General features: G+C 37.0%; 2 protein-coding genes and 1 long non-coding RNA gene across 4 annotated transcripts; 2 read left to right on the forward strand and 1 right to left on the reverse strand.

Moving 5' to 3' along the window:
- The first annotated feature begins 135 nt into the window (after positions 1-135).
- Positions 136-3,731, forward strand: LOC120010158 (pentatricopeptide repeat-containing protein At3g63370, chloroplastic). Its single transcript, XM_038860869.1, has one exon. The coding sequence runs from the start codon at positions 334-336 to the stop codon at positions 3,238-3,240; it is 2,907 nt and encodes a 968-aa protein (XP_038716797.1). The 5' UTR covers positions 136-333; the 3' UTR covers positions 3,241-3,731.
- Positions 3,732-12,504: 8,773 nt separating this feature from the next.
- Positions 12,505-20,238, forward strand: LOC120010742. 2 transcript variants are annotated; one of them, XR_005470913.1, is made up of 5 exons: positions 12,505-12,666; positions 12,776-12,941; positions 17,947-18,008; positions 18,206-18,288; positions 19,887-20,238. It is a non-coding gene; the product is annotated as an uncharacterized LOC120010742 (long non-coding RNA). The 2 variants fall into 2 exon arrangements; XR_005470912.1 differs by lacking the exon at positions 19,887-20,238 and having other exon boundaries at positions 18,206-19,209.
- LOC120010741 (calcium-transporting ATPase 12, plasma membrane-type) lies at positions 13,378-17,102 on the reverse strand. Its single transcript, XM_038861565.1, has one exon. The coding sequence runs from the start codon at positions 16,917-16,919 to the stop codon at positions 13,842-13,844; it is 3,078 nt and encodes a 1,025-aa protein (XP_038717493.1). The 5' UTR covers positions 16,920-17,102; the 3' UTR covers positions 13,378-13,841.
- Positions 20,239-21,952: the final 1,714 nt, after the last annotated feature.

Genomic DNA, 21,952 nt, shown 5'->3' on the forward strand with positions numbered 1-21,952 from the left:
CATAAGGTGAAAGTTCTCTTATGTGTGGCTAAAACAATACTAACAAACGAATACTGCTCTAATTTGCATTATTTGACCCCAGAGAGTGTTTTTTTTTTTTTTTGAAGGGACCAGAGAGAGTTGAAAATGGCATTCATATCTTTCTAATACAGTGAAAATCCTTTTAAAAATAATTTCTTTGATCAGTATTTATCTTTGATTCTTCACTAAAAAAAATCTTCACACGAATCACACCGCATAATTGTTGTAACCTTCATATGTATTTGTCCTCGTATGTCATAACCCAAGAAGTTTAAATTAGCGCGCGCACGGCCAGTGGTTGTTAGATTGTTGATGCGCATCCAAGCTTATCCTGCGCACTCCTCCTCATTCAAATCCAATGTCATGGCTGCGGTAATCCCTTACTGTTTCATGAGTACCTCCTCAGCTTTATTGAACAAAACCCAGATAAACAATCCTTTCGATATCCCCAGATTCTCTCATAAACCCATTGCCAATCCCTCTCTCAAAGACATTTGCAAGCAAGGCAATCTCAAGGAAGCTTTCCAGTCCCTGGGTGGTTTACTCACTGATGGCAGTTCAATCGTTACTTGGCCTGATGAGGGCTTTGCGCCTATCCTTGAGCTTTGTGCTAACAAGAAAGCTCTAAAACAAGGCCAACAAATTCACACCCACATCATAAAACATTGTGATTTATGCCAGTCAGTGTTTTTGAGTACTAAGCTTGTGTTTTTCTATGGCAAGTGCCGGTGTGTGTTGGAAGCAGAGAAGGTGTTCGATAAAATGTGCCACAGAACGATTTTCACCTGGAATGCAATGTTAGGCACTTATGTGTCAAATGGTGTACCTTTAGGAGCTCTTGAGATGTACAGCGAAATGCGGTTTTCTGGTGTTCCTCTTGATTCCTGTACATTTCCTATTGTGCTAAAGGCATGCTCTACACTTAAAGACCTCCGTTGTGGTGCTGAAATTCATGGTCTGGTCGTTAAATATGGGTATGCTTCTGTGTTATTTGTGGTGAATTCACTTGTTGCTATGTATGCAAAGTGTTCTGAGCTCAATTGGGCAAGGAGGTTGTTTGACAGCATCAATGAAAAGGAAGACGTTGTGTCCTGGAATTCCATAATCTCGGCGTATTCTTCAAACGGTCTTTCTATAGAGGCTTTGGGACTGTTTAGAGAAATGCAGAAGGCCGGTCTTGCCACAAACAGTTACACACTCGTCGCTGCTCTTCAAGCTTGTGAAGATGTGACTTTTAAGAAACTAGGTATGGAAATTCATGGTGCGATTTTGAAGTCAAGTCACTACCATGATGTTTATGTGGCCAATGCTTTGCTGGCTATGTATGTTAGATTTGATAGAATGTGTGTGGCTACTGGAATATTTGATAAAATGGATGAGAAGGACAGCGTATCTTGGAATACAATGCTTGTGGGTTTTATGCAAAACGGTCTATTTGATGAAGCTATGAGATTCTTTCATAATATGCATGATTCTGGTCAAAAACTTGACAAGATTTCTGTATTAAGCGTTCTTGCAACATCTGGGCGATTGGGTTATTATTTGAATGGAATGGAAATGCATGTTTATGCAATAAAGAACGGATATGACTCTGATGTGCTGGTTGGGAACACAATCATAGATATGTATGCAAAGTGTTGTCGTGTGAACTATATGGGCCACACTTTTGATAAGATGCCTAATAAAGACTTCATTTCTTGGTCGACAATCATTGCTGGCTATGCTCAAAATAATTGCTATATAAAGGCCTTGGCATTGTTCCAGAAAGCGCAAATGGAGGGGATTAATATTGATGTTATGATGATAGGTAGCATCCTTCTTGCTTGCATTGGTTTATGCCGTGTATCCCTAGTAAGAGAAGTTCATAGCTACTTAACCAGAAGAGAGTTACTTGATCAAATCCTACAGAACAAACTTACCGATGCATATGCAGAATGTGGGAATATTGATTGCGCGATTCGAATGTTTGAATCGATCAACTACAAAGATGTTGTGTCATGGACAAGCATGATTTCATCATATGTTCACAATGGACTTCCAAATGAGGCTCTGGAAACTTTCTATTTCATGAAAGAATCTAATGTCGAACCAGATTCTGTGACCTTCGTCAGCATACTTTCAGCTGCCGCTAGTTTGTCTGCATTGAAGAAAGGCAAAGAGATTCATGGCTTCTTAATCAGAAACAGTTTTGTACTAGAAGGATCTATTGCAAACGCTCTTGTGGATATGTATGCTTGCTGTGGAGCCCTAAAGGATGCATATATTGTATTTAATAGTATCAAAAGTAAAGGTCCAGTTCTATGGACTAATATGATCAATGCAAATGGAATGCATGGCCGTGGCAGGGATGCAATCGAATTATTCAGTAGGATGAGGGATGAAAAACAAGTTCCTGATCATATTACCTTCTTGGCAATTCTTTATGCATGCAGTCATTCAGCATTGATCGATGAAGGTAGAAAATTATTTGAAATGATGCAAGATGAGTATCAGTTGGAGCCATGGCCTGAACACTATGCCTGCCTGGTTGATCTTCTTGGCCGGGCAAATCGTTTGGAAGAGGCATACCGTGTTGTGAAAACTATGCAGATTGAACCCACCTCTGAAGTCTGGTGTGCACTCCTTGGGGCTTGCCGCGTTCACCAGAATAAAGAACTAGGAGAAATTGCAGCAAAGAAACTTTTAGAGATGGACCCTGATAGTCCAGGAAATTATGTCCTTATATCCAATGTCTTTGCTGCCAGCGGTAAATGGAAAGATGTCGAAAAAGTGAGAATGAGAATGAAGGGAAGTGGCTTGAAGAAAAATCCTGGCTGTAGTTGGATTGAGGTGGGGAGTAGTGTTCATACATTCATGGCAAGGGACAAATCTCATCCAGAGTCTGACAAGATATACGAAAAGTTAGCTCGAATCACCGAGCATTTGGAAAGGGAAGGAGGTTATACGGCTCAAACCAAATTAGTTTTGCACAATGTGGATGAAGAAGAAAAAGTTAAGATGCTTCATGGGCATAGTGAAAGGCTGGCAATTGCATATGCTCTGCTTCATACTCCTGAGAGAACTCCCATTAGAATTACAAAGAATCTCCGTGTATGTTGTGATTGTCATACATTCTGCAAGTTAGTTTCCAAATTCTACGAACGAGAATTAGTTGTTAGAGATGCCAGCAGATTTCACCATTTCTGCTACGGGGCCTGTTCTTGCGGAGATTTCTGGTGATAAAACAATCTGTAAATTCGAGGCATAGCAGGCGAAAGGCAATAAGTCTGAAGTAATGGACAAACCGTTCAAGATTTCGTGTGGAGTTGATGAATGGCTGGACGTGTTGCTCACATTGCAGCATGCATTTACAGATTCATTGAGGCCTTGACTGAATCAAAACTGAAGAAGGAAGTTACTTTCCAGGTTATGACAAACATCTTTCTTGGTCTCAATGGCTAATCCTATTGTTACTATAACAAACATTCATTTCGGAATTGTAGAATATATCTGGTACTTCAAGATTTTGGAAGCTGCTACTCGGTGCTTTTGGATGAAATGTATTTGTTTACCTTTAGTTCCGGACATTTATGCTATAAAAATTAAAGGTAAGTTCCGGGATTTTCTTTTCTCAAGAAAATGTACCTTTTAAGTAAATTTTGTTCCTATTTACAAATAATTTTTTAGATTACAGTGAATCATTTCATATGAAAAAATAAAATAAAAGAGAGTTATTTTCTTTTATCAATTTTCCAATAAAGTGCCGATTTCAGTTTTTTGGTCTTCTTTCATCCTATTATCTTATGTGGCATTTGAAATAATGGGAAGACCAATTATAGAAGTTCATATTATCAATTATTTAACTTAACTACGACTTCAGTAAATTTATTATTAAATATAATTATGTACCAACTGAAGATAGCCTTTTTTTCAAACATAATAAATAAAAAATTATTGACGGAAATTGCCTTAAATAAATAGTATTGGGCTTTTCGCCCCTCACAACCCGCCGGCCTTGCTAATGTCAGATAAAAAAAGCCCATGTCAGCCCATTGCCGACTTACGAGGCCCACACTTAGTGGATACCGACTACCGAGTCTGATTGGGTTACACAGCAGTGCAGCCCCAAAGGGCCCGAAAACTTGGGCTTACAAATAAACACGGGCCTGTCCATTACACTACGCTCGCTCTTGCTTCAACAATTTGATTTTCAAGGAACTAAAAGATAAAAATTACAACTTACAAGGTTTTGGGCCAAAAAACCCCCCAAGTTCGCTTAAACAATAGCATCAAAAGTGAATGAAAAATTGAAAATCAATCAAAGGGAGTGCTAGCAGCCAATACATTTAACTTTCATTGCACAGTTTTCCACATCACGGGATCTTACACAATAACGAAACTGGGAAATAGACACGAGCAATTCTCTTCCCCAACCATATCTAGGCAGCCTTTTGATCCGAGAAAAAAGAACCAGGTTTCTTGACTTCCTCAATCACCATGTCAGAATCGTCGAGTAAAAACGTGGGTCGGATACCTCAGGACTCGGATTCTCGTCCTACGAGTTTTCCCCTCACCTATGGGCCGTTAACACACATTACGCAAAACTGATAAAAGGTAGCCTTTTCACTTTTGTCGAACTTACCTTATAGCCGCTGTGCCAACGGCAAGAACCCACCCACGAGTACTAACAAAAAATTCGGAGGACAAGAACTCCGGTTCGTAGTGAGGTATCTGACAGAATATGGTACAAATAATTTGAAATAGCACAACCCAACACTACTTAATTTTGGGTTAGGGCATTTCATATTATATACATACCATTATTTTTTCCAAACAGAAAATACGAGTATGCATATGTATCTTTATAGAACGTGCACAACCCTATTAGACTAATATATATGTGCACATTTCTGTAGAAAACAAGAGATGAAGTCCTGTACAAAACTGCTAAGACGAGATATATAAGTTCCAGTCATTCAATGAATGAAGAACTAACTAGCCAAAATAGATCGATAAAGTGCTCTGCTTTTTCCTGTAACATGGGAATAATATTCTACAAAAAAACACAACAATAGCAAAAGTTCAAGACAAGGAAAAAAGCAAGTAAACGCATGCCGGCCAGTATTATAAGAAAAAGGAAGAGAGGAATATACTTACCGGGATCAAAGCCATGCACAAGACCTATTTGTACACTTCTATAATAGTTAGGCAGGTTTGATTTTTGAAGGAACGAGATGCATGCATGCGTAACTGGAATCTGTTATTGAGTGGGTGTCCACAAACTAGGAAGGAGTGAGGCTGTCACAGCATGACCTAGATAAGGCTAGTCAGTCACTGTTTCTTTCTTTTCTCTCTACTAACCAAAGCTAGATCATGCTGGCAGCTTCACTTTTTCCCTCTGAGAATCCGACCTTCATATCCCTTGTTTCCCACCGGCCGGTCAACTTCTTGCATGAAGATTATAAGGATAAAAAATGAAACATGTACATCCATATGAGAAAAAACAAGTTAATTGTTTATTGTTCGGTGACCAGGAAAGGAGTGAGAAAAGAGGGGATTAAACAGAGATGTCAAGTACAAACAAGTTTCTTCTTCTTGTTCTTTTTTTTTTTTTCCTGGGATCAAAGAGAGGAGGAAGAACTTTAAGTAAAGATATTGCCATTAAAGAAGCCCTAGCATCCCTTATAAAGCGAGTGGAGTACTGGAGAGAAACACAGATGTTACAAAGAGAAATGAAGAGAAGAGGCCATAGACAGTGAGTATTGAAAGAAGGACAGCTAAGAGAGAGGGAGAGAGGGAGTCTATTGACAATGACATATATAGAGTTGGAGACGTAGGTGTATGATGAGAGGGCTTAGTCTCACAGGTGGTGGAAATATAGGGCAGCAAGAGCAGGCCACATAGAGAGAGGGAGAGAGAGAGTAGGGAGGGTGTCGTCGTACAAAAGAAATTCAAAAGATCTCTGACCAACCAGGCCTGACTGCCCCCTGCCATTATTGGGGGTTTCAACATCTAAACCTTTCTCTATCTCTCTATATTATCGTTTATTTTTCCAATGCAAAAGCTCCCCACCCTCTCTCTCTCTCTGTTCAAACTCAGTTGTCAATTCATATCATACATGGATTTTACTGCTCCTTCCAGTTAGCCTCCAACCGGTGCATCAAATAAATTATTGTTAAAAAAAATATAATATTTAACATGATAAATCTAATTGTATTTTTCAAAAAAAATTAATTAAACAAGAAAAAAAATGAATATTTTAGATTCCAATATAAATTCAAAACATTCAATTTTTAATCACGATAAATTTTATTTTATTTTTCCAAAAAAATATAAATTCAGATTGATAAATTAATTTTTATTTTCAAACAAAAAATATAAAATCAGATTCGTCCTGTAAAATATTACACATTTATATATTTTTTCTATGCACCAAAATGTTGCACTGGTTCTATTCCCATCCTTCTCTCTCAAACAAACGGCTGTTTTATGTCTTCTGCTCATATAAACAGTATACTAATAAAAAAACAAAAATTAATCTCTCTCACGTGAACCAAGAATTATATAATCAATTGAACAAAAACACGTCAGAGCATCCGTAGTAATGTTTAAATAATCTAACACTATAAAATCATTATCTCTCTTGTCATTTCTTCATAATGACATAATTTAATTGAATAAGTGGATCCCATAATATATATTCTTCATCAATTATATATACACTCCAATTACATCCATAATAGATCCCACTCTTCTCTCTCTTCCTTTTCATTACCTCTCAATTCCTTTACATCTTCTCTCTTTGTTTTCATCACATCTCTCTTTCTTTTTCACTATCTCTCAACTATTCATCAGTTAAGCTAAACTCAAAAGATATAGTATGAATTAATTTTTCATCCATTATATACATATAATGCTTAATTTATTAAAAAAGTATTATCCTATTATCAAGTATCCATTGTAAACATTTAATACTTAATTTATTAAGAAAAAATCATCTCAAAAGTAATCAAAAATCACACCATTATGGATGCTCATAGGGTTTTCCAATTATCAGAACGGTGGAGGACGAAAATTAATTAAAGCTGATGATCAGACGGCTGCATTAATACCAAGGACATTCTCTTTCCTTTGACCTTATCGCCATCTTTTGGAGCATGCGTTCTGTAAACCCTAGCCCCTGGCTGTAACAGATGTTGCAGACTCTGTAACAGTTTTAAGATTACTTCACAGATTATAGACTCCTAGACCTGTAATATATGGACAAACAAATACATATCCCTCTATCACACACTGTCCATTGTATGGTCCAGTCAAATTAAAGATCCCAATCCAAGACCCCTTTTTTGATTTGACTTTAATGTCGTTTATGAAAAATATACATATTCATTCATCCATAATTTCTGAAATAATAGTCGTCAGACATTGTTCTCATGATCTTGCAATTTTAGAAACAAATTAATTCAACATGTATTGTCTTAGTCAAAGATGATCCACATTGTTAGAGTTAATGCAACTTTTTGTCAGCAAAAATATTTGACCTACGTCGACTCGTTCGTTCATCGAATGTTCAAACCTTTTTAATTTAGGCAAAATTTGGAACCAATTGGATTTGGAGAGCAATGGACATGAAAATTAATAATGATGTTGCTGCAATTTCTTGTTGAAATCAAATCTTAACAAAATAATATGATTTGTTCTGCTTGGGAGAGCAAGAACCTGGACGTACTTTAGGGCAAATGCAATGGTGAAGTGGTATTGGGCCAACAAAGATGTTGTCTTTTGCTGATGTGGCTGTATTGTAAAATGTGTTTTGCTTATGTGGCTGTATTGGGATAAGTGTTTTGCTGATGTGGATGTATTGATATTTGATATTTTGATGTAGTTTTGTTGTGGATAATATGGAGGAATGGAATGTTGTTGGGTTGGGTGGAAAGAGAAAGTGTGTGGGAAGAAAAAGTGTATAGAAATTTGTGTTTTGCTGATGTGGCTGTATTAGAATACGTGTTTGACTTGACTTTTTGTGTAATAGAGGTGGGACCGGGCCAACATTTTTGTTGGCCCAGCAACCCAAAACCCATTGCATTTGCCCTTAGTGCCTTTCTAAATAGTAAATACTAATTATTCAATGGGGCAGTTACGCATCAAGTTTGTCTTGTCGGCCACAAATAAAGCATAATAATTAATCAAACCCAAAAGGCCGGTTAATTGAGTAGGGCCATTTTAGTGACTAAATAGTTTAAATTGAACGGTTACTTAAATTCAAATAATAATGTTTCAGACCCATAAAATATGACCCTTAAAAGATCTTTAATATTAGATATGAATGGATCTTACATTTTTATTTTTAATCAATAATTATTTTAATATCCCATAGATTTGGATATTTTTGAGAGTCATATTTTGAGGATTTTTAACATTGTCTTAATTCAAACAACTCATTTGGATGAAGTTAGTCATATCACCTAATGAGACATACTATAGCACATATGCTTAGCCATATGGGTGGCCGGATCATTTGATTTTCGTTTCAAATTAAAAAAAAATACATTGTTAAATTCGTTAGGTTAAATATTACACATTTTTATTTTTTGAAAAAAATTAAAAAAGTAATCTAAAAACGCTACTACAAGATGGCCTGCTGAAAGTCTGAAACCACTTTTCTATGTATACACATTACACTATATGGTTTAGTTGTCCTAATGGTTGGTCAAGCACATGTACATTTGGCGGATTGATTTACCGAAAGTATTAAATTATGCCTGAGTTATTAATTTGACACAATTTTGAACTTCAGGTCGCCAAAATGGCACTTTTAACAATAAGGGTGCAAATTTTGAACACAACTATCTTTCGTTTATGAAATATTATATTTAAATTATTAACCCAACAAGACAACACTTGTTAGCAAAGTCTGATAACTTTACAAAACATAACCTACCCACCTCATATTTTTTTCTTTACGGAGAACCCATCAAAAGTCAGCCCATTCCAATCTCATAATAAATTTCGGAGACAAGAATTCCAATACATGTCTAGTTCAGTTGTGAATATCAAATTAAGCACGAAATAAACCAAGTAGATGCATCTAACCCACATAAATCAAGATTCGCTATGCCATCCAAGCTACTCCATGGAAACCCTACCCACCTCCTCATTTAGTATCATCCAAAACAACAATTGGGACTCACGAGATGAAATCAAAACATGTAATTAATTATGATACCTTGCCGACCTTGCCTACCTTATTAAATATTAATAAGTAACTAAATAATGCAAACAAATGGGGTAGTGAAACATGGCTTATGAAAAGTACTCCATCCAAGCCAAATTCTTGGGAACTTCTTCTTCATAATATTAATATAATTAGTGTCTTATCGTTTTGTAATTGACTGTCAGAAGTACCGTTTTAACTCTCTTTTTTTATTATGCTGATTAGATTAATACTTTAAAATTTTCTTTTAATGTGTAGTTGACACCAATTAGATGCAGGAGAGGCAAGTTTATGACAAATGGCCTACCAATAAGATTTATAAAAGATTGAAATGAGATAACAAGAAAGTATAGATTCTTTAAGGAATCAAATAATTTATGAATGTAGGAGATGCAAATTAATCACATCGTGATCACATGATTCTAAATCATTTGGGCGATAGTTTAGTTGATAAATATCTATGAGGTTGAATTGTAAAGATTTGGGAGATCTTAAATTTAATTCCCACCATGAACAATATATTTATGGTCACGCACTAAGTTTTTACTCAATTTAACCTATTGTTAAGTGAAACATTTATCTCCACGCGGACTTAACTGCATGATTTTAAGCGTATACAATTATATGTATCGAACTTGTCACCAACCTTGTTTAGTTGTCTGCGTGGTGGCGTGGGGATGATAATATTCAATTTGTCTAGCTTTGGACCACTGACATGTGTTCAAGTTTTGTGCATATTTTTATCAAAAGGATGCCCATGAATCACTAGCAAATGCCAAGAAGAGACATTCAGCTTGTCCTATATATGTACTCCTTGATCTAGATCCTTAATGATCATGTAGCTAGCTATAGTATAATCCAAACAGGACAGGATACACAGAAATTTCTATCTCTCTCAAATGTCTCGCGATTGATCTCTCCGAAAGAAGAATTAATGAATATCGTGAAGCACTAGTAGTTGAAGCTGCCAGCATGATCTAAACTTCCCTCCGATCCATTCACGTCAAGGAAAGATCGGATCATGTGGTGGCTTCACCTGTTACTGGCATCACGTAAGTAGAGTAGAAATAAGAAACCCACTTTTATTCAAACGATGAAGGTTTTTTTTTTTTATTTCACGTGATTAATCCTAGCTTGCAGAAAAACCCAAAGTAGAGTCCCGTGCACATATATTCAGCCAGCTGAAATTCTTTGACAATCACAAAGGTGGAAGAATATCGACGAAGAGATGTTTCAACCATCTCTGAATCGACCAGCTCCTTATCCAGTTTATGCTCTTTTTCCAGTTTTCGGCAACAGCCAACAACCTGCTAATTCTCGTCAATCACAAAGGTGGAACAATGACAAAGAGACGTTCAACCAACTCGGAATTCACCAGCTCCTTATCTAGTATATAGCAACAATCAACACCTGCTAGCCGCTCATTACTTTTCATATATATTTTTACAAGTATATATGGTTCCTAGATACAATGTTTTCGATTCCGCATCTTTAGTTCTTCTCTTTAATTAGCCTTTGTTTTCTTTTTCTGGCTTATTATGGCCATCCCATCCGATGCCCTGCTGTTTGTTTTCTTACTCCTTTTTTGTCTCAATATATCTGCTGTTTTATCAAAAAAAAAAATGATGTATAGACGTATGTGTATATAAATATATAGATGGAGGCCTGCCTGATCCTGGAATATGTCCTAAGATCAGGTTAATTTGTTTTGTTCTACAGTATTAGTCGATCGACCACCTTTCATTTTAATCCTAGATATTCTACCTAGTACTTACTATATCTTTTAGCACTAATGTACGTATTTCGATTTTTTCTTCTACACTTTGTATAAATGACCTGCCTCATTTTTCAGAAAAATCAAGTTTTAGGAAAATTCATAAGTTTTCCGATGTTTGTTTCTAGGAGTTCTCTTTTACGTGTTTTCATAAAACAGGTATTAAAAAATTAAGTGTTTTTTCTCATATAAATTATGAAAATTCCAAACAAATTAAATGAAGCTTAAAGCAGACAACATAAATTCCTTCACATAGATGCATAATTGCATATGCATATGCATATTATTGTATATGTATCATTCTCTAATGCTTATGTTCATGTCTTTTCGTGGTATTTTCTCCTGGTACTATATATGTCATAATTAATTATGGTGAAAATAACCATTTGAGTACCAATTATAGAAGATCTGACTGTAGATAACCAGGACTAGCCAGTACTCTTATATCAAATTATGGTGGTGGAATCTTGACAGGGGAACAAGATACCAATGTTAGGGGGTTTAGTGACAGAATTTCTTCTGTCCAAAACTAGTTGGTGCTTTTGAGATCCCATCATGCATAGAACCCTTTACATTGCTTTTTGTACAGTTCAGGTCAACTTCTATTTAGTGTTATCGACTAATTGATTTATTAATCTTTATCCATTTTGATGAGCTAGTGATTAATTAATTAATTGGTGAATGAAAAAGGGGCCGGGCAGCATGCTCTTGAATCTTCCCAGCCTACTAGTACCACACACTTGTTTTCTTATGATTGTAAGCAATAGAAATAATTAATTATATCCGTTAAATTTAAAATATCATGTTAGTATTCAAAGTGTATATGTATGATGATAATGTGGATATCACAATTCTTGGTAGAAGGGGGGGGGGGGGAATGCTTATACGAGATTAATTAATTAATTAGTAGAAACGAATTTTGAACGCAGTGACTTCCCAAGCTATTTGAGTTTCTTCCAAGTTCACACACAGTGTCTCAATTTGATTTGATTTTGTTTTAAGTTTAATTGAGATGTTTGCATTAATTCTCTTAGCATACTAAAAAAATTGGTCATTGGAGTTAATAAACAGATAACCTGTTATCCCCACTTCACCTACAATTTCATGAATATATTCTAACATATATGGGCGGTCTAGCGAGTTGAAGAGAGAAATGATATAGTAGTATATTACATATCACGAAAAAAATACACCATAAGAAAATGGGGGAGGGATCAGGACGAGGCCTCACAATTTAAATTAGGCGTGACCAAGCCTGTTGATCGCGTAACCCAGGTACGATATAATAATGGACCTGAAGCCCAATTTACTACCGGGCTTGAAGCGTGTAACGAAGTAACGAACGACCTCAAAACTTACTTTGGCTGGGTTGCTTATCTAAAGCCTTAAAGCCCATATCTGTCTCTCTACTTAATGGGCCTGACCCATACTGAGGCCTGGCCTACCGATGGTTAAAACGCCGCGTTGTGAGTGTAGAAAACGTTTAAATTGGGGCTACAAGTTACAACCGCGGAAGCAAGAAGTTTCCCGATTTCTACCTTCCATCTTCGCCACAACAAGTCACTCTAGACTCTAGCTCTCTGTCTGTTGCGATTGTTTCAAAATGCATAGCAATGGAGCTCCATCCGAGTTTCTGCTTTTTGAGAGGAGCATCGATTACTTCAAAAAGACGTTTCTGGTAAGCCAAGAATCGATTTCATATTTTTCTTTATTGACGTAAGTGTAGAGCCTTTTCTATTTTCTTTCTGAATTCAGAAACGCGATTTTTTTTGAAACATGAATTTCAGTCAGGATACATTGTCATATGAAGCCATTAAACCATGAATTTTCATCTTCATACCTTCCTGCTTAAAGAATTGGATTTCTGGCCATAACTAGAGGAGAGTGTGAGAGGAAGTCGGACTTTGGATATCAGCGATTTGTTCTCTGACTGAAAGAAGCCTGCTGTTCCATGTAAGTTCCTCCAATACACCTACTGACATATGCTAATGCTTAGAACTTAGAAGCACTGCACTGTGTATGTATTTGGTCTGTGATTTTGTAGAACTTACTTTGCACATAGTTCCCTGGTCAAAATTACTGAGCACTTGAAGATGTCGTGTTATTTCCTTTATATGTTTCATGAAATAATGTTATGGAGGTGTCAGTTTGGAGTAAACTTGAGTGATTGATTGGGGATACCATTCAGATTCTCCAACTTGTAGGCCATCTAGAATAGATCTAGAGCCCCAATTTAGTAGTTTGTCAATGTGAGATGCAAATTACATCTTAGGATAATGACGAGGAAAACTTATAAGAGGCCTTAAAGTAAAGGCAATGTAATAACTGAATTAAGCGTCAATTTACCTGAGAAAATCCCTTGTTTAGAGAGAGAAGACAACAGGAAAAGTTTGTAGCATCTCCATTGATTGAAGATGGTAACACATTTTATATACATTATAAGAGAAATTGAAACAAAGGCTATACCTCATCTTCTGCTTAAATTATGTATCACAATACATCTTGAATGGTTATTAATAGAATACTGGAAGGTGAAGAGTGCTACTCTTTTTTTTTTCTTTTTGGATTTGATAATTACAAGTTACAATAGAGTGTGTTGTGCCACACTTCTAAGTGAAGCACTGTCCCAAAACCCATTAGATGATTTTTTCTTCTTGCGACATTCATATTTACATACACCTGCTCAACTTGATTCTCTGAATTTTACATTATAATCTTCTTGCATTCTATAGATGTGGTCTGCTCGTCCAAATCTTATGGCCTAAGGATTTCAGTGCTATTCTTAAAAATTTCAGTGCTATTCTTAAAAACCTTTTCTCACCACTCATCCCAAGCCTAAGGCACATAGACTGTCTAACCCTTTCGATTAAATATCATCAACTCTCTGAGATAGCTGAAGAGTGGTTTGTCTGAAACAGGTATGAACTTCACACAGAAGCCAATTGGCCATGTAAAAGACGCGATTAAAATGCAAGTGCCCCACTGCCACCCACTCAACCTCTCTGTTTGTGCAAAATCTTTTAGAAACTCCACCATCACAAACTGAAGTATGACAGTTATCGCCACAATTCCGATAAACAAATGATTTTTGTGAAGCCCTTTAAATACATTTTTCTTCTCCAACTTCCTGGCATTGAACTCATTGAAAACTTGGCAGAGAACAAAAGTATTGAAAATCAGCGTGTCATTTACCTCTGGACTCACATTGAAGATAGACTCACCTTGAAATTGTAAGGTCAGGAGTATTGCTATCTGGTATAGAGCTTGTGCTAGAAGATTTCTCCACATAATGTTTGTTATAAGAGGCTCAGTTCTACCCACAGGTTTCTTCTTCATCAGCTCATCAGTGGGCCTCTCCGTGGCAAGGGCCAGCGCACCTAGTGTGTCCATGATGAGATTCACCCACAGCAATTGAACTGTTGTAAGTGGAACCTCACCAGCAGAAACTGCTGCTATAAAGTTGATAACTAGAGCTGCAACATTAACAGTCAATTGAAACTGAATAAATTTTTGGATGTTGTTATAAACACATCGTCCCCATCTTAGCACTGTTGCCACCGAAGTGAAGTTATCATCCAGAATCACTATATCTGAGCTCTCCTTGGCAACCTCAGTGCCTTGGATGCCCATAGAGAGTCCTATATCGGCTTCTTTTAGTGCAGGAGCATCATTTGTGCCATCTCCCGTGACCGCAACAACATGACCTCTCTGCTTTAAGCACTGCACCATTAGAAGTTTGTCGAAAGGGGAAGACCTTGCCATCACACGTATTTTTTCTACCTTCTCCATTCTCTCTTCATCTGTGTAGTTCCGAAATTCAACACCTTCCACTACGACTCCATTATCCCCGTAGTGTTCATGCTCTAATATTCCGCATTCTGTTGCTATTGCTTTTGCTGTGAAAACATTGTCTCCGGTGATCATTTTGATGCTCACTCCTGCAGATTTGCACGCCTCTACTGCCTTCTTGACTCCTGGTCGACATGGGTCTTTGAGGCCAACTATTCCTAGCAAGGTCAAGCCATCTTCCTTTAGCCTTTGCCTGGCCTCCTCACCATCACCATCGCCCTTTTCTTCCTCTAAAACCTGTTTATGAGCAAAAGCAATGCATCGTAGGCTACTTGCAGCCATGCCTTGGATTATTTTCTCGAAGGTATTTCTTCCAGTTTCAGTCATGGGCTTTATAATCCCATTACTCTCGCAATAGTTTGAGCACATTGCCAATATCATTTCAGCAGCTCCTTTCCAGTGCACATGTGTGGTGTTGTCCTCCTTTCTCCTGATTGACACCCCACTTCTTTTTTTCTCTGAGTTGAAGGTTTCAACATGGAGAACCGTATATCTTTGCTTTAATTTGTCCATGTCCATACCAAGTTCTGAGACGGCCCAGGAAAGAATCGCCTTCTCAGTTGGACTGCCAGAAAACTCAGGCACAGATCCTGATACAGATTTGCTGACACTACCGGTTGTGTTTAAACCAACTCCTTCGTGGAAGAATTCACAAACCTTTTGAGAAATTACCCTGTAAGAATCTTCAGCTATGGATTCTTCACCTAGCCAGAATTTGGTCACTTTCATTTGATTCAATGTCAAGGTGCCGGTTTTGTCAGTACAAATAACTGTAGCTGAGCCCATTGTTTCACAAGCCGCAAGCTTCCTCACCATTGCTTGATCCCCCATCATTCTCTTCATGGAGTATGCTAGCGTGAGTGTCACAGCTAATGGCAAACCTTCTGGGATTGCCACAACAACGATTGTGACTGCCGCAGCTACAATGCGAATGACTGCATTAAATACGTCGTCTAGATCTGTATTGCTGCCATTGTATTCTGTATTCCCATAATCATCTTCTGTGTTTCCTGTGAAGTAACGAACTAACATGACTACCAGAACTAGGAACGCAACTGCAAGTCCTACCTTTCCAATGGAAGATGTCAGCTTGTCAAGCCGAGCTTGTAATGGTGTCCGCTCGTTGGAATCACGAGAAATTGTGCTCATCATTTCACCCCATGCAGTGTTCATCCCCACAGATGTCACGAGCATTCTGCCATACCCATCCACGACCTTAGATCCAGAAAACAAGAATGGATTCTTGTTGGAATCAACATCCACATGATCACTCTCTCCTGTCATGCTTGACTCGTCCGCTTGTAGAGAATGCCCATCTAAGAACAATCCATCAGCCGAAACTTGATCACCAATATTCAGAAACACAATATCTCCTACTAAGATGTCAAAGATGGAGATCTGCTGGCGCCGGCCATCTCTAACAACATCAACTTTGATGTTACTACTTATTTTTGACAACTTGTCAAACTGGGTTTCCTGCCTGAAATTGCTTAGAGCAGAGACAACAATCACCGCAAAGACAGCTGCAAAAATGCTGGCTCCTTCATACCAACCTTCAGCAACCCCATGTTCTTTAATGCCAAAAGCAAGAGAAAGGGCTGCACAGACCAGTAAGATGAGGATGGTAGTGTCTTTGAAAGCCTCAATCACAAAATACATCAATCCTTTCGGAGGTGGATGGTGGTAGGTGTTTGAACCAAACATTTCACGCCGCTTGCTGAGTTCGAGGTCATCTCCATGGATTCCGTCCTCCCTGTTCGTCCCAAGAGCAGTGGCAACTCCTTCAGTACCTCCAAGCAATCCAAGAGCACTCAAGTCTTTCTCCTTCACCATTGTTGTAAGTCTTGTTTGATCAATACTAGAAGTAGCGGCATCGTGTGACGGTTTTGGGCCAACATCAAGTGCAATGTGAGGTTGGTAGTTCTTGCTTTTGTCTGAGACAACCTCCTTGGCAAGTTGTAGCATTGCCCGCACAGAACAGATCGTTAGGTAAGCAATCCGCCACCGCTTTTGGGCTTTGGAGAAAGTGGCAGTGCTCGTGCTCATGTTAATGAGCATTGCGGCTGGCATGGTTAGTTCCATATTAGAAGGTAGCAACAAAAAGAAGGATCAAAGCCTTCAAAAAGATCTATGAAGGAGAGTTGTAGGATAGTAGATCCTAGAAAGAAGTTTCATTCAAGTTGTGAAATGAGTGTGTATATATATAAAAAAAATCTTATGCTGTGATAACATGCCACCGAAATAATTGAATAGAGCCTAGTTTCTGTCAAGCTAGCTATTTCCAATGTGAAATTGTCTATTCGAGTTGAAAATTGAAAACAAAAATAGTGACATAGTTTGAACTTTCCAACCGCCCACTTGACCTAATTGGTCCTTGTCTTTGTAAGGGTTCCATGGGTTAGTTCTGATTATATTTGAATCGGGTTTGGATTAGACTTGTATTATCCATTACTAATTAATTGTTCATGGATTTTGAATCGAATCACGATTCAAAATTTTGATGAATCGATTCATACAATTCGATTCGATTTGACAACCTTGGTCCCCACAACTTATGTTCTTGACCCAAAAATATTGGAAAGGCGGCTTTGAGCTGAATTTCGTGCTGGCCATGTTATATATTTATTTATAACTAGCACATCTGAAGTCCATGGCTACTTGTGTACATGCATGTTTCTATAGGTTTATAATAGGTTAATGCATTTCCTCTGTATTTCTTCAACAACCCACCAAATTCAGAAAATATGAGCTTGAATAATCCAACCATGAAAATAATGGTTAAAAATGATCTTTTATTCTGGGTTTGACACTTTGACTGAATATGAACCTAAAAAAGGTTACGCCATTTGTCGCTTCTATGTGAGTTCATGAAGGAATTCTGCTTTTTGCCATATTCGCTATTAGAAAAACAAATGAAATTGGGAGATATGGTTGAAACAAACTTCGTTTGTCCGTACTTTTTTGGTACCACCGAAGACCAGGTAAGGTACAAGTACGGCAGATTTGGTCCATTTGCATTTGGATTTGCTTATGTATCATTGCTTCAAAATTCAAATTGATGTTTGTTTTCGTTAGGGATATATATACTTATATGGACTGTCATTGCTAGGAAGATGCTGCCTTTTGGCATGTTACAGGAGGAAGAAACAAACTATCACCCACCAAAGAAAAGTAAGTGTGTCCTTCCAGACGTGTACATATCTAAGTTTGATTTTTTGGTAAGATCTGAAATTATTTTATGAATATATGTTTGAATTATGAGCAAAATGTATACGTTGAATTCCCCATTAAGTTACTCTTTTTTTTTGTCCTGAAATTTGTTGTCTACTGTTGGATCGTTTATCTTACCAGTTTATTGACCATTGCAGCAGCTATTCAGATAAGGCATGGGGATTTTTGTGAGCAGATAAAGCTTGGAATTCAATTTGAGACCGCGTGGATACTGATTTTGGTATGATTTTATACTCAAAAACACTAGAGCAATTGAAAAACTATAGTATGTTTGAAAGATATTAGTTGAGATCACTGGTGGACGTGCAGAGAGGTTTTAAAAAACAAAATCTGAACATTCATAAAGCAATTAATCACTTTATTCAACTTTCCAAAAGGCAGAAGGAAATGTTGCGCGAAGGGAGAGAAACCTTTTAAAAATATATAAAAAGACTAGCGGGTAAAAGAAGTTTTTACCACTCGTACCTTTTTTGTCTACTTTTTCATTGAAAAAAAAAGAGAGGTACCATGCAGTGAATTTAATTGACATTGCTAATTGATCTTCTTGGTTTTCAAATTGGCTAAACCATACTTTATACCTTTAAAGTTACACGTTTTTCTCGTTTCTGTCTTTAAAATTTAAAATTTACCCTAAATACCCTTAATGTTACAGAAACATATCCAAATCTATCCTCATTTCACTGTGCCGACAAGGGAGAGTTGGAAATTGCACGTGTCAACCGGAGTTACACTGTGGCAGAACTCTCTAGTTTTTCTAATTTGATACTCAGACCTTTAATCAAATATGAATTACTTAATCCCTTAATAAACTAAAGGACAAGACATAGGATGAATTTTGATTTGCTCAGGGGGTTTGATCGTCGAATTAAGAAACCGAAGGGATAAATTGGCAAAAGCAATAACATTCAGAGGGTGTCTGCGAATTTTACCAAAAGCCATCTTTTTCATGGTAAACAAAATCAAATCATCTTTAGATCTTTTTGGGGAATAGATTCGAGATTTTGTTGTTGGTCATGCTCTAACAATACCATCATTAGTAGGTCAATTTTCCAAAGCAAGATGGGAATTGGCAAGGGGAGAATTGCAAGTATCCCTCATTTTACGTTATATTTGTTTCGATTTCGCAAGCACTCCAGCTAGACCACGACGGTTGCATGACTGAGTTCAAATAGAGTATGAAAACTGGAAGGCTGTTCATAGTTGAATTCTTAGGTCTGCTGAAAATGACACAAATTAAACGCGGCACTTACACTGCTTCACTATTCACTACAGTTGTTTAACCCATCGTTACACGACACTAAATCAATAACGATTGATTCAAAATCTTAGGAGGTGTTTCACTGTTTGGTTAGGAGGATTGTCGAGCGTATTAATAAGTCAGCTCAATAATATCCTCGTAGTCACGTATTGAGTTTTTACTCAATTTATCACGTTATTGGGTGGGAAGTTTTGTGCGTGCGGACCTAATGACTTAAGTTTAAACTCATATAAGATGTTCAAAAGACAAATTTTATTTGTTTGTTTTTTTATTTGCCCAAATGTCTTAACAAATCACTTTCATCATCTCTATTTATATTTTTGTCTTTGTGCTCAAAGTCATCTTCTAAAAGTGTCAACTTGCTTGTTTTTTCTCTCTCCCCCCTTTTATTTAACGAAAAGCCATCGACTAGTTAGTTGCTTGATCAGATGTTAACGACCGACTTGTCCTGATTTGCAAACTTTTCATTAAGTAGCCGTCAGTGCAACTTCGTAGCAACTTCCATGTACAGACAGTTTTCTCCGAAACTGTTGAACTCTATTTCTATTCTAACGATACAGAGCGAGAACGAGAACGAGGACGAGGACGAGAGACAGGATGTTTGACTAACAGCAACAACTGACGTTAACGCGGCAATTGAGCAATGATGTACATAGTATACGAGGACAGCCAAGCAAAAAGAGATTTCTCCACAAGCCAACTCGGTCACTCGTCACTTTCTGGTTTGATTAGTCTTCGATCTCATCTAGAATTGTGAGCATTGAATGAATGTCTTACGGTTACGTTCGATTGCGGAAGTATTTTGCAGCGAAATTGAAAATGAGACCATGTAATTTTAGTACTTCGTTGCTGACTTAAGTACTATCAAGACTTTATCCTATATAGGATTGCCATAACTAAATCAAGTGACATGTAAACAAAGATATAATCTCTCTTGCATAATCAAACATTTTATGAGCCTAAGAACCAATAACAATGGACCAAAAAGAATAAAACAGTGTTGATCTTTGGCAAAGTGAACAATATTTATTTGTAGAGTTTGGGTCGAATTTTCCAACCAGTACCATTACCTTTTACAATGCAACGAATTAAAACTAGAATGGTTAAAAGGTTATAGATTTTTGAAAATGTTATGGAGACTAGTATGAATGTATGATTCACAATTTCTTTTGTTCCTACATTACTTGTCGACTATGGTACCCAAAGATGACTTCATGAATTGCCGATTGGCCCAACTACAAACTGAATAAATTTTCCAAATAGGGACCCCCAGGATTCTGTAGGGAAGCTCAAAAGATTGATTGACGAATGGGCTCATATTGCCCAAAGGCCCCAAACACATAAACAAAAAAATCCTGTTGGGCGCATCTTAGCCCAACAAACAAGCTCAGAGCCCAAATGATTGATTAACTATTGGGCTCATATTGCGAAACACAAAAAAGAAAAAAGGGACTTTTGGAGGCCGGTACACTAGATTATACTTAATTGTAAAAAAGTGCAATCACTAAAACATCTTTTTAAAAAAGTACACTGGGATAATCTTTTACCAAAATAACCTCAAATTTGATTTTCTCTCTCCACGAATTGTGATACAATAGTGATACTTTTAAATAGAAGATCCAATTTAATGTTCAATTTATATCTTTTGCTCATAAAATGATGATATAAATGTTAGAATGTAAATTTGATTGCATTACATGTCTTTCTAGTTTAATTATGTCATTTTAGTGGATTTTTGGTGTTGGTGATACTATAGTGATACATCTCTGCAGCTGTAAATGTTTTTCCAAAACGAGCAAGAGATGTACAAACTAAGAAAAGAAAACCAAGAAAGGAAAAGTAATTAGGAAGAAGAAGTATGCATACAGGTTCAATTATATCATTTTAATGAATTTTTGGTGTTCGTGATACTATAGTAATACATCTCTGCACTTGTAAATGTTTTTCCAAAACGAACAAGAGAGGTAACCAAGAAAAGAAAATCAAGAAAGGAAAAGTAATTAGGAAGATGAAGTATGCATACTGGTTTAATTGTATCATTTTAGTGGTTTTTTGGTGCTGATGATACTATAGTGATACTATATTGATACTATAGTGATACATCTCTGCAAAAAACGAATCAGAGTCCAGATCTGCAAAAAAATGAAGCACAACTCATATTGAACAACGAAGCATAGTCCAGATCTGTCAAAAACGAAGCAGAGCAACTCGACGCAGTCCAGATTGAGCAACGACGAAGAAGGCGATGAAGAGAGGAGAAACTCGGCCAAAAACGGAGAAGAATGTAACGAAGAACAAATTCAAATTGAGAACCAGAAGAAGAAGAAGAAGAAGAAGAAGAAGAAGGAGGAGGAGAGAAAGAAGGAGATAACTTTTAGTAGAGAAGAATGAGAGAAAGAGATGACACACTAGAGTTAGATAGTTGGAGGGAGAAGAAGAAGAAGAAGAAGAAGAAGAAGGGTATTGTAGGAATAAATTAAAAAATATCTTAAGTCAGTTGATCACATTACCCTTAAATTGTACTTTTTTACAATTTTAAAAATGTTCATGACCTTTTTACAATTAAGTTGTCCAAAGTGCTCTTACTCCCAATTGTCCCAATAAAGAAACTAAAGAAACTATTGGG

Source organism: Tripterygium wilfordii, chromosome 12 (assembly GCF_013401445.1).
Source record: "Tripterygium wilfordii isolate XIE 37 chromosome 12, ASM1340144v1, whole genome shotgun sequence".
Lineage (NCBI taxonomy): Eukaryota > Viridiplantae > Streptophyta > Magnoliopsida > Celastrales > Celastraceae > Tripterygium > Tripterygium wilfordii.

Excerpts from the sequence above, each read along its gene's own strand:
- LOC120010158 (XM_038860869.1), top strand. The coding sequence starts at position 334 with ATGCGCATCCAAGCTTATCCTGCGCACTCCTCCTCATTCAAATCCAAT.
- LOC120010741 (XM_038861565.1), bottom strand. The coding sequence starts at position 16,919 with ATGGAACTAACCATGCCAGCCGCAATGCTCATTAACATGAGCACGAGC.